The 12602-nt window shown below is 40.8% G+C and overlaps 1 protein-coding gene across 1 annotated transcript in view; it reads left to right on the top strand.

Moving 5' to 3' along the window:
• The first annotated feature begins 346 nt into the window (after window positions 1–346).
• TRPA1 (transient receptor potential cation channel subfamily A member 1) overlaps window positions 347–12602 on the top strand; it is a 67661-nt gene continuing 55405 nt past the window's right edge. Inside the window, exons 1-6 of the mRNA XM_019543795.1 lie at window positions 347–466; window positions 6463–6625; window positions 9011–9186; window positions 10225–10332; window positions 11219–11327; window positions 11651–11796. Of these exons, the coding sequence (XP_019399340.1) occupies window positions 347–466; window positions 6463–6625; window positions 9011–9186; window positions 10225–10332; window positions 11219–11327; window positions 11651–11796 (822 nt within the window). The remainder of the gene's footprint in view (window positions 467–6462; window positions 6626–9010; window positions 9187–10224; window positions 10333–11218; window positions 11328–11650; window positions 11797–12602) is intronic.

Genomic DNA, 12602 nt, shown 5'->3' with positions numbered 1-12602 from the left:
AGCCCTGGCTCCTACGAAACGGGCCTGCCTCACGGATTTTAAATGATCGTTATGGCTTGCCCTGCCAGATTTCTTTTAGATTTCTCTGACTGGAGAGCAGCCCTCCCGGTTAGACCCGTCTCCCTGAGCCCAGCACCTTCCCTGCCTGCCCTTTGCCAGTAAGAGGCGTGTGGGCGGTCCGGCCCAGCCCGCAGGGGGTGTTTCCAGAGCCGGTGCCCGGCGGAGCGATCCTCCGCCTCCCGCGGCCGCCGCGGGCTCTTCCCGCCGGGCTCAGCGCCTGCTCTGATCGTCTCTCAGGTGCCTGGAGGCGGCGCGACGCGGGGCCGGGGCTGGAGCGGCGGGGACCATGAGGCGCTCCTTGCTGAAGCTCTTCCAGGGCGGGGACAAGGCGGCGGCTCGGGACACCTACCACGGCGTCGTGTGCGAAGCGGACGCCGCCTCGGTCGCCTCACAGGACGTCTTCAAGGTAAGCGCGGGCGCGGGGGGGACTCGGGGCTGCCCGCTGCGGGCGGGGGCACACCCGGCATCGGCGGGCACAGCCAGGACAGGTAGAGGCAGCGAGCCGGGTTAGGCTGAAGTCCACAAGACGGCAGCGGGGATTGGCACCTTCTAGACTAACTGCAGCAGTAGTAGTCCATCGGTTGAGCTAGCGACCTGTCTGTCTGCTTCGGATATGTGTCTGTCTGTCTGCTTTGGTTAGTCTAGAAGGTGCAAATCTAACAGCTGACATAGACAGCTATCCATCTGTCTGTCTGTCTGTCTGTCATCCATCTATTTATGTACTTTGGATAACTATCTATCACCTGTCTGTCCATCTACATACTTTGGATATCTACCTATCATCTGTCTGTCTGTCTGTCTATCTACTTACTTCGGTTAGTCTAGAAGGTACAAATCTAACAGGTAAAGATAGAGACTATATCTACTTTATCTAGTTAATACTTTACCTAGATTATCTACTTTGGTTAGTGGATAAGGTTCAAATCTAATAGCTAAAATAGATTATCTATCTATCTATCTATCTATCTACTTACCTACCTACCTACTTTGGTTACTCCATAAGGTGCAAATCTACCCTGCCTTCTGCTTAACTTCAGGCTATATACTTACCTATATAGCACAAGCATTCATGAACTGTAGCTCGCTTCTCAGAGGCTGATCCACACAAATAGTTACCACTGCATGGGACTGCACAAGTGGGGCTCATGGTTGTACATGCTTGCAAGTGGGCTAGGGATCAGGAAGAGAATTGGAAACCTTAGGACCCTTTCCTCCTGGTGCCTCACTAGCATCCAGGTGTCATGACACACAGGAGCAGGGATGGTAAATGTCTTCTCATGTACTGTCAGGGGAGTTGGTGAGCATGGGGAAGGGGTGAGAAGGGTTTCCTTATGAAGCCAACAGCAAGCTGCCTTTAACCTCAGTGTGAGCATTTTGCAACTGTAGGTCTCAGACAAGTTTGGGACACATTATCAGCAAAGGAGCCAGACTTTATTTTTCAGTCCCAGAACTTTATTTTTTTATTACACTTTCTAAAAGTGACAGAAGTATAAGAGGCAGAAAGCACTCTTTCATATGGAGTGGAAGTGGTTAAGGGTGTGCAGTTTGTTACAGTTTAAGGTTTGGCAAAAATATGTCCAAAGGGTGCCTTTAGTAGGTTTTGCTCTGATTTGTTTTTTGTAATGGTAGTAACAGATCTAGTTCTTCATCACAGGACCCAGCAACTTCTGATGAATCGCTGGTAAGAGGTACCCATCAAAGTGCTGCTACCAGAACATGTTTTATTGGTAGCCATATTTAATAAGGAAGCATAAAAAGTAAAAATCCTCATTGCTATCTATGTACAGCCAAAGCAATTAGTCCATGAATAGAGAAAAAGCATGAGAGCCCCAGGGTTGGAAATATTTCTCATACTCAGGACTGCACAACATTAGTTCTATGAGATCTCCCCTGAAGTCTTAGTGTTGCAGTACCTCCCATAGCTTTTGGGTCAACTGGAATGATTTAAGGAGCCGTACAATTGCATCACACTGTCTCCATACCATTCCAGGTTTGACCTATATTATGTCTGTTTACTGAGGCACAGGGATCTCTCATGGAGCACAACTCTGCAGTGCATAGGAAACAAGTTCAAGGTACTTTCCTCCCCTCGCATAATGCAAAGGAAATCCAGCTACCTTTTGTGGATGAAGGAGGGTTCACCTATGCTTGATCCTAAATAGAAGGCAAGCATGCTTTACATTGAGAGACTTAGCTCTATCACAAAGAGTTTATCGCAAAGATGTGGAGGTGACTTGATCACAGGATACAGGTACATTCACAGGATGAAAATACCAAATGCTGATGGGCTCTTTAATCTAGGCATAAAAAGATCCATGGGTGGAAGCTGAGAAAGATAAATTCATGTGAAAAGTGAGGCACACATTTTTAGCTATTAGAACAAGTCATCAAAGAACATGATGATTTTTCTTTCTTTTGATGTTTTCAGGTCAAGACTTAGATGCTTTTTTGGAACATATCATTTAGCTGGATACTAACTATATTTTAGTCACATTAAAAGATTTGGGTTCCATTTTTGGTACCTGAGATATTTAATGGGCTCTGATGTACAGGTCAGATTACGATGATCTAACATAGTGTTTCTCAACCTGTGGGTCATGACCCAAAAGTGGGTTGCAAGGATATATGAAAGGGTCGTGAACAAACTTAAAAAATGGACTCTCCTTTAAAGGAGAAAAACATGAGAAACTATGACTTTTCTCTTGCAGACTGGCAGAGTTCCTGCCTGCCAGGACCTGCTTGGGGTTCCCCATGCCACCCCCCTCCCCCAGCCCACAGACCTAACCTCAGCCCCACACACTGCGTGGCTGGGGCTTGGGGACAGGGGAAACAGAGTCAAGAGTGAGAGGGTCACTAGGTAGGAACTGGCCATTAGTGTTTACAAATGGGTCCTGGTACAAAAAAGGTTGAGAACCACTAATCTAAGAGACTCTTCAGGTCTTAAATTCTAAACATTTGTGAAAGCTCAGCACAGTAAATAGTGCCTGGGGGGGGCAACAAGGGGACACACAAAACAGTTGGTGGGGGGACACAAAAATAGCCACTGTGCAGCAGTGGCTGACTGCACATTCCCTGGCTGAAGCCAGCACTGCCCTATGCTCAGCCACTGTTCCAGGAGTACATCTGTCTTGCTATGTCCCTCTACTGTCTCATCATGAATATGGGGAGGTGAAATCTAGAATATCTATCAAAAAAGCTTGACATTCCAGTTGTATGTAGCAGTGGTCCTCAACCTATTGAGCTCCATGGGCTGGAGGAGTGGTGTAGGTGTTGGTCCATGGGCCCAATCTCACATGGTCCATCTTCACGCCTGATCCAGTGCAGGTGGTCCACAGGTGCAAGCTGGCATCCTGGCTTGGCTCTGTGCCCTGGATCCAGCCATGGAGTAGCCCCACATGCTGATGTGACTCAGCATGCAGGACTGTGTCATCTGCCCCCCCCCAGCACTCTCCACAGGTCTGGAAATCTGGTGGTGGGGAAGCTGCATTAATTAATGCTGCCATTGCTTCTCTGCTGCCAAATTTCAGACCCCTGAGGAGCTCTGTGGGCTGGATGACATGGTCAGAGCCTGTATAGATTATAGGTTGAGCACCACTACTATATAGCATTCGTTATCCAAATCATTGTGGTAGAGTCAGTAAATCACTCATGCACAACAGGCAAGGAACTTTCCTGAAAGTGGTTAAATTTCTTTTCTCTTAATTGAAGTAAAGATATTGAGAACATAGCTGAAGTGATTTCTTCCTGCCCTATTTTTGCAAGACATGTTTGCAACTGTATAGGCCATCAAGATAAAACAAAAAAAAAGGTTTGATGCCTTTTACTGGTTTGAAAAACTATTAATACAGTTTAGGAACAAAAAGGATATATCTGAACAAGTGCTTTTTCCTGTAAGGTTCTTGAATAATTGCCTATTTCATCAAACATATTCATGATTATGTTTTTCATATAGAAAAACACTAACTATGTAAAGCTCTTGATGATTCTGAAAACAATAGCTTGTATTTACATATTGACTAGGGCTGAAAAGAATTTTATGTGCAGATATGAACTTAAGAATATTCCTGCTTGATGGTTAAAAATGATAGCCTTAGCTATAAACATGAACAGGAGAAAGCTAGAGATGTACTAATGGTCTGGCACTTTGTTTATAGAGAACATGCGAAGTATATGCATCTGTTCATGTGTGTTACAGTGGCTGTCTATAGCCTTGAAACTCAAAAAGTCAAACTATGTTGCTGTTTGGTTATAATCAAATCAAAGGCTGTTTGTTTGCATTTTGTTCTTAATACTTGCAAGCCAGGAAAGTCAGTTAGAAAAAGAAAGAAAAAGAAATCTGATAAATATAGCAGCCAAACAAAGCATTTTTTTCCGTAATAGTGCATCTGAATAGCTGTAAGTGGCATTTTGAGTGTCAGATGCAATAGTGGTTACCAGAATTATAACCAAAGTGAAACAAGAAACTGTTGCAAACCAAAAAGAAAAGATCTAAGGTGAAATTGCAGTTTTTCCAAGGGGTTGTAATTTCAATCTTAATTCTTTTACAAGCAATCATAATGACATTCAGCTTAATAGGAAAGACAAAGAGGTGAAGGTGCAAAATATAGTCCTTCATTAAGACATATTACATATATGAATACCTGGGTGAACTAAAGTGTATGGTGCTAGAAACCACATGAACACTTAGAACAATGGGAGAAAGATGCTTGGAATGAAAATATTCAGATGATTCAGAACTGAAATATTGTCAGCTTTTCTTTGTACTTTTCACTGGCACATGTAATTTCCCTGAACCTAAAAACTCATGTACTTTAACATTACTTTAGTGGAATAAATGGAATTTCTTTAGAGTCACATCAGTATAAATAAGGGAAGAATCCAATTCAAATTGCTAAAAATCTATTCGTCCATTATAATGATTAAAACAGTACATAAAAACGTATACGAAATACCAATAGCAATAACAAGATGCTGTTTAGGTCTATATAAACTATTAATGTGGGTAAATTGTTATATTTTGTGTTATTTAAAAATAATATGGAATCAGAAGCTTCACTGTCATACATATACTCAGGAAAAATGATCTCAAACCTGTCAGATGTGGATGCAGTAGGCAGACTAATTAGGCCCCAGCTGGCCAACTGGGTTGGGCCTTGCTGTCCTAATGAGTCACTGTTACCTGCAGGGGTGTGACTGTCTGCTGATTAACAGCAGCCATTTCAGTACCCAGGAAGCTACTCATAAGGATAGATGCCTTTCTAGGTCTGAGTTCCTTGTTCCTACCTCCTGCTTCCTAGTTCCTGTGTACTGGCTCCTTGGTGACTTCTGATTGCAGGTCACATTCTTGCTTCCAGATCTGCTGGTTCCTGACTCCTTGCTCCAGATTACAGCCCAGATCCCAGCTTCCTAAGCTGCTAGCTCCCAACTGTAAGGATGATGAATCAGGATATAAGCAGTCAGTCCAAGTGGATTGTACTAGGGCAGGAATTCACCAGTATGGTCAAACCTGGGTGTCAGTTATAGTCCAGGTTTGCAAGCCAAGGGTTCCACACAGTTGATTCAAAGCAGGAGGTCCAAGACAGGAACAGGTGTGTGTTCAAGCCAGAGGTTCAGAGCACAGTAAGCTTAAAAAATTCCAAACAGGCCAGAGGAAGAACAAGGCAATTTGCTGTTCAAATAGCTTGCTATCTGGTCTGACCTTATAAAGGCCCAAGGACTGTTTTCTGTAGCTCTGGGAGATGATTCATCCCAGTCCTTGATTCCTGACTGGGAAGCACGGACCACTGGATCCAGTTTAGACCCCAGCTTCTGGTTCCTGACCTTTTCTGCTCCCAATTCCTTTTGACTCTGTAGGGTCAAGTCTTACCTAGATTTTTAAATATGAAATTTGTGTGTGTGTGTACACAGTCAGATTCCTTCTAGATGATATATTGACATCTGAGCTTCTATTTTCCTATTAAGTAATAGCTTTCCAGCCCTGTTATCCTCTGTGTTATGTCAGCACTCCAGTAGCAGGTGGCAGAACTGAATTTAGTACCAGTCCTGTAAATGCTTAAGCATGTATGTAACTTTATTCACTTGAATAATCTCATGAAAGCCAATGGAACTACTTATATGAATAAAGTGATACATATGCTTAAATATTTGCATTAGGTGATAATATGTTTTTGTTCAGTAGTTGTAAAAGAATTGTTAGTTTTGCAGAATTGCTTTTAAGGTAGGGAGAGGTGTTTGTGGGTTGCTTTTTGGGTTTGTTTTTCTTTACTTTCTTTACATTTTTCTTACTCTTGGCCTATTGCTTTTGATACTGATAGGATACAGGGGAAATATACTTTTAGCATATGAAGTTAATAAAACAGTCTACTAAAAATAGAACATTATAATATTTGTATCCAAAATAAGGTGATTTCAGATGGAAGTACTTGCAGATTACGGAGTTTCATTAAGAAGAATCGTTCTGGACTTAGCAAAGTGGATCAATTACATGCCACTCCATTGCATTATGCAGCAGAAAGCGGTCAAATTGAATTGATGCAGATGATAATAGATGATTCTTCATATGAAGGTAACTGTTGATGGAATTATTTTCTATAACTTTGAAATACTAGTTCCTGAAATAAGAAGTATTACTTAGAGTGGAGCTTGGAGTTGTTACTGCTATTTCTACCATTAAAACATGATATTATTAACACTGTTTTGATAATTTTACTACATGTTAATGTCCCTGAAAATGAACTTTAATGATACAGGTCTAAAGCATATAAAATTGAAAATGCCTGTCACATCTCTTCCTGTATATCAGTTATGATTTGGATCATTGGTATTCTAACACCCCTTTTTATGAGGAAATGCCATTTTGGCCCTTCTAGTAAGTATGGAGACACCAAATCAGCACCTATTGAGAAATGCATGTTTTTTTTATTAAGTTTACTGTGTTTGTGATTCATTTTTAATTCAGGTGTTCAAATGTGAGAGAGACTATACATCATGATTATGATGCAGATGGACAATGCAATAATCTATTTCCACACTTCATGGTATTATTAGAATATTCATTTTCAGTACTAGACTCCTGAATAAATCATTTTAATGTTTCAGTGCTTAATTTTTACTATTCACTGATCTGGATCTTTCCACATGAAAACATTCCAAATATAGATTTGAAAAATTTCTCATTGTTAAAAATTACTTTAAGCAGATAAAATTATCAGGTGAGTTTCATGAACAGATCCATTTAATATGCTTGCTACTCTTTCAGCATACATCAAAACAAAAGACATATCTAATATCCAGGGGCAAAATATACTTGGCGCTATGCAAAACACAAATACACATACCTTGTCCATTCCAAATCACTTACATTGATGAATACAGACTTCATGAGCCAATAGCTAAGGCACATAATGGCAATTTAAGTTTGTAGGTTTTTTATTATTTATTTTGTCCAGTTTTTGGCCCTTCACTCAAACAAAACTGTGGACATATAAGAAAGTGTCCAGTGACAGCAATGAACATGATTAGAGGTCTAGGAAATATGGTTTATGAGGAAAGGCTGAAAGAAAAGGGATTATTTAGTCTGATGAACATAAGATCAAGGAAAGATTTGGTAACAGTCTTCAACTACCTGAAGGGTGATTGTAAGATTGAGAGAGACTTTTCTTTGTAGCTGCAACAGATGAGGTGCAGTTTGACTCGTGTACAGTCAGGGAATTTTAGGTTGGATATTAGAAAGAACTTTCTCATGGTAAGGAATGATCATGCCTGGAGCAGGGGAGTTAGACTATATGACTTCCTGAAGTCCCTTTTTACACACCTACTTTTTAATGCGTAATGATGTCATATTGCAGAGGAGTAAGCATTTGCCCAACATTGGGCTTTGGAGAACTTAGTCTGTAGGAGATCTTATTTATAGAAAAGATGTAGGCCTTAGGAAAAGAAAAAACATAGATAAAGGTATTATTAACTTTATTATTTGCTTTGTGGAAGCACCGAGGAACTCCAGTTGTAGATGTGGGGTTGACTGTACAAATGATAAGATGCAGTCAGTCCCTGACTTGCAAGTTTGATTATATCTTAAAACTTTTTGGTTTGTTAATACTTTCAGCATACCAGTCTGGTTATTGTTTCAATTCTGATAATTTGTGTTGAAGTTTGACTTTCATATTTTGAATTTCATATGCTACTACAAAGTTGCCAACACCCAATCCTTTTCCACCAGTCCAGGACCAGGGTCACTGATATGAATTAGTTCAGTAGTTCAGTGGGGTTGTGCTAATTTACACCAACTGGAGATTTGTCCTTTGCTTTGCATATTAGTAAAGGATGGTATTTTATTTACCTCCTACAAGAATTTTTACCATGCATTTCCTTCCTCTGAACTGTTTATCAACAACACATTAACAAAGCATGGAAGAACAGAGTGGGGAAAGGATAGAAAGGGAGAAAAAGAATAGGACAGAAAGCAACTCATTTAATCTGTCTTCCTAATTCTGTTACCATTTCATATTAAGTATTGCAGAAAACAGGGCAGAGTGGTACCTTTTAGACCACCTCATTCAGAAAGGAAAAATGCTTTTATAGGTTACAGCCTTCATGTTCAGATGTCAATAATAAAAGGGTCATTGGTATATCCTAAACATATTGCGCTTGCTCTCTTCACAGCAGCATGTTGATATTTTTAATACGGTCCTTTCTTCCTTTCATCCTTCCTGGATTTAGCATAATAATCAAATGCACCAGTTTATTTTGTGGAGGGCAGCTTAGAGGCAGCAGCAGGAAGGAGTCTGTAACAACTGATGATGGAGTTAAACTAATCCAGTGTTGCAGAACTAAACTTCCAATGAAAATGTGACACTTCACACGAAAATCAGTTTTCAGTTAAATCCATCTGAACATTTACTAGCTCTATGATTATTGTAGTATTAACTTTTTTTTCTGTTCTTTAATTTAGTACTAAATGCAACAGACTCTGCTGGAAATACCCCACTGCATTGGGCTACAAAGAAAAACCAGATTGAGAGTGTTAAATTACTTCTTAGCAAAGGAGCTAACCCAAACATCCTGAACTCCAATATGATGGCTCCTCTACATATGTCTGTGCAGTCCCTTCAAAATGAAATAGTTAAGGTAAGATTACAGTCCAAGTAAATATATATGCATTCAAGGAAAGATTCCAAGTGGCTGCAGTGGTGTGGTCATACAGGAGCAGCAGCCAGGGACCATTTTTAAGTCCCTGAATCAGGTAAGAAACTCAGTGGCATGTCTTCTCTCCTCTAATCCTCCCCTCCCCACTTGCCTTCTCCTGTCTCCACTGCCCCTGGTTGATCCAGGGGCAGGGGCAGCTCAAGAGCCACTCATGCCCCTCTCCATCTGGGTTGCATCGGAAGCCTGGCTCAGCCAGGGACAGTGACAGTGGTGGCAGTGGATGGGTTTCTCCTTCCTACCGGGTTCCTCTAGGTGTCCTCTGTCAGCCCAGAAACAGGCTTAGGAAGGGGGAACTTGCCACCCACCACCACCACTATCTTCAGCTGAGCCCAGCTCCCTGTGCAGCCTAGCTGAAGTGGGACAGGAGTAGCTCTGGAGCTTCTCCTGCTCCTGGTACAGAAAGGGATAGTGGCAATTGAGACAAGGGAAGAAGGGAATGGCAGTAGAGGGAACGTGCCACTGAGCAGAGAGAGGAGAAATGCAGCCACCCCTGCAGCTCTGGTTGCTGATCCTACAGTCCCCCTTCCCTTTACAAAATCCATGCATATATTTATTAACGGCTGAACAATTACTTGTGTGCACAATTTAACTAGCTTCATGCATAACTCTCAAGTGCATAAGTATGCATATACAGGTGACTTATCTCTGATAAAAACACAGACCTTGAAGTGTTTACACAATAGCTAAGATGGTCAGCCTCTGACTCCCCAAAAAGGATTAATCTACTTTCAGAAGCTGGGTTTATCCACAGAATTCTCCAGTGACATTTATGCTGAGAGTGTAATTTCTTTTTTGTGTTCCACTGAGTAAACTTAGTTGACATTTTTATGCAAAAGTTTTTTTATTTGGAAGCTAAATTTTATTAGCGGCATTTCATTAAAATTGTCAAGGACAGAAATGGCAGCAGCAACAATGCTCTAAATGCATGATAATCAACACTTTATTTTTTTAAATATCTAGATATTGGTTCAGCACAGCAGTACAGATGTTAATTTAGAAGGAGAAGCTGGGAATACACCTATAATTGTAGCGTGTTATAAAAATAATCCTGAAGCCCTGACACTTTTGGTATGTATAATTATCTAGTGTCTCCTAACTGCCTCTGCTTGTGTAAGTAAAATGTACTGTGTGGTTTTTTTTGTCGTCTTTATTTTCCTGTAAGAAGCACAAATGCCAATTAACATCTTGATCCTGAAAGTTCCTTCATGTCAGCATGAGAGGATTCCCACTGACTTTGCAGGGTTCTTAGATAAAAATGAGTGTGCACCTTATGTTGTCATACAGTCATTAAGTGAATGTGCACCCTTTGGCAAAAGTGGTGACTAAGCTGAAGAAGACATTTTTACCATCTCTCTGAAAAAAAAATATTTTTCATCTACCTCTTAAGTGTTTTACTTTCCTTTGGTATGCTTTTTACTTACTTGGATCTGCAGGAGTTCTAGGAAAACAACATGTAAACTAAATCCTTCAGTACATTATGAAAAAATGCCTCAGTTCTTAAAAAATATGGGATTCATTATATGTAGTTCTTTTGTGACGTATGTCAAAATAAATATGATCTTTCTGAATGCTGTAAAGTAAATGGGAAAAATCAAGCATGCTGTTTTAAGGGATTATGAGTGGACATCATGTCAGCGTTGAGCAGTTTTGTGTGCATGAAACTTTCTTACTTTGCTATGAGTTTATGTGAGGTACATAGTTTTAAGTGATTTCCCCCCCTCCCCAGGATTGCTATTAAAATTACATCTTTTAAGAACATATAAAAATATGCCTGTATAGCTGGCAGACAGAGAACACATATATACACATGTATACCTGCTTTCAAATTCAATTATCAGTATGTATATATGTAAGAATGGAGGAAGTCAAATGCAACAATTAGTCATGAACAAAATATTTATTGGTGGTCATAATTTCCTGCATATTATGATACTATTTATGAACACTTTTGCAGATTGAAAATGGGGGAAAGATATGTAAACCAAACAAAACTGGATGTATGTCTATCCATGCAGCTGCATTTTCAGGTGCAAAAACATGTATGGAAATACTTTTAAAGAAAGGTAAATATGCTCAAATCTCTTTCAGTTTTATAATACCATTCAGCACATACCTCTCAAAGCTGGCCTTGGTCCTGCAAACACTTATACAGTATGTATGATTAACTTTCTACAAGTTCACTGAGGCTGTTCCTATGGGCAAAGTAACTCCTGCGGGAATGGGTTGTAATTTGCCTCCTTCGGTGTATGCAGAGAGCTCCTTGAGAAGTTACACAGTGGTACCGAGGGAGTAAATATCACTATCCATTTGTAGGGGATGGGGGTGGGGGGGTTAATTTCTTGCTTATGTATTTATATTAAAAAGTGCATTTTGCCTGTTCTCTTAGGTGAAGAGTTAGGCTATTCTGCTAAAACTCACATCAATTTTACCAATAATGGAAAGTGCAGTCCCCTTCATCTGGCAGTTCAAAGTGGAGACTTGGAAATGATTAAAATGTGCATTGAAGTTGGAGCACAAATTGATCTAAAACAGGTACAATTTTAGTTGTAAGAACATTTTTATATAGTGTTTTAATCTCATACAAACTGTATTTTGACAATAAAGGTTATTGCAGTAGTAGAAGAAGAGGCAACTTAGTGAACAGATTTTGTCAAATTAAATAGGCAGAAAATCCAAAGTAGGGAAATACAGAAAAGTTTTCCCAGAGGACAAGAGCTGCAAATGAGACTATTACATCAACAACAGTTGGGTGGTATGGCTGCACAAGCAGAAAATTAAATACTATCCAGGGGCGTGGCTAAAGTTGCAGTTATGTTTTTCCTTGCACTGGTGTTGAATTTAAGCAGCTGGCAGGTGTATGGTGCAAATGAAATTACTATTTGCGATATGGTCCAGAGTTGCTCAACCTGTGGTCCATGGAGCCACCACATCTAAATTGTGAGGCTTCCGATAGGTTGGGAAATTTTGGAGCTGGGGGAGTAGTGGCCATTAGTATATCCATCCTCATGCCCTGCATGCTCAGTTGGAGCCAAGCTGAGCCCCTGTGAGGCTGGGCCACGTCCTCTTTTCCAGGTTGGGACTGGGCTACATTCATTTTCCCCCAACAGGGCCAGGCCATACCCCCTTTCCTCATCCACAGGGCTGAGTTGGCCCAGGCCGTGTCTCCTCTCCTTAGTTTGCTGTTTCTATAGCTAAATATGGGTCTGTATTATTGTCTTAAGCAGAGAGAAGCTCAGACTGTAGGCTTTTCATAGACATTAGGGCTGGAAGGGACCTCGGGAGATCATCGAGTCCAGCCCCCTGCCCAAAGGGCAGGAAGTCAGCTGGGGTCATAGGAT

Source organism: Crocodylus porosus, unplaced genomic scaffold (assembly GCF_001723895.1).
Source record: "Crocodylus porosus isolate Cpor-Errol unplaced genomic scaffold, CroPor_comp1, whole genome shotgun sequence".
Lineage (NCBI taxonomy): Eukaryota > Metazoa > Chordata > Crocodylia > Crocodylidae > Crocodylus > Crocodylus porosus.
Note: the sequence above shows the minus strand (reverse complement) of the source record. Positions and strands in the feature narration are given on the sequence as shown.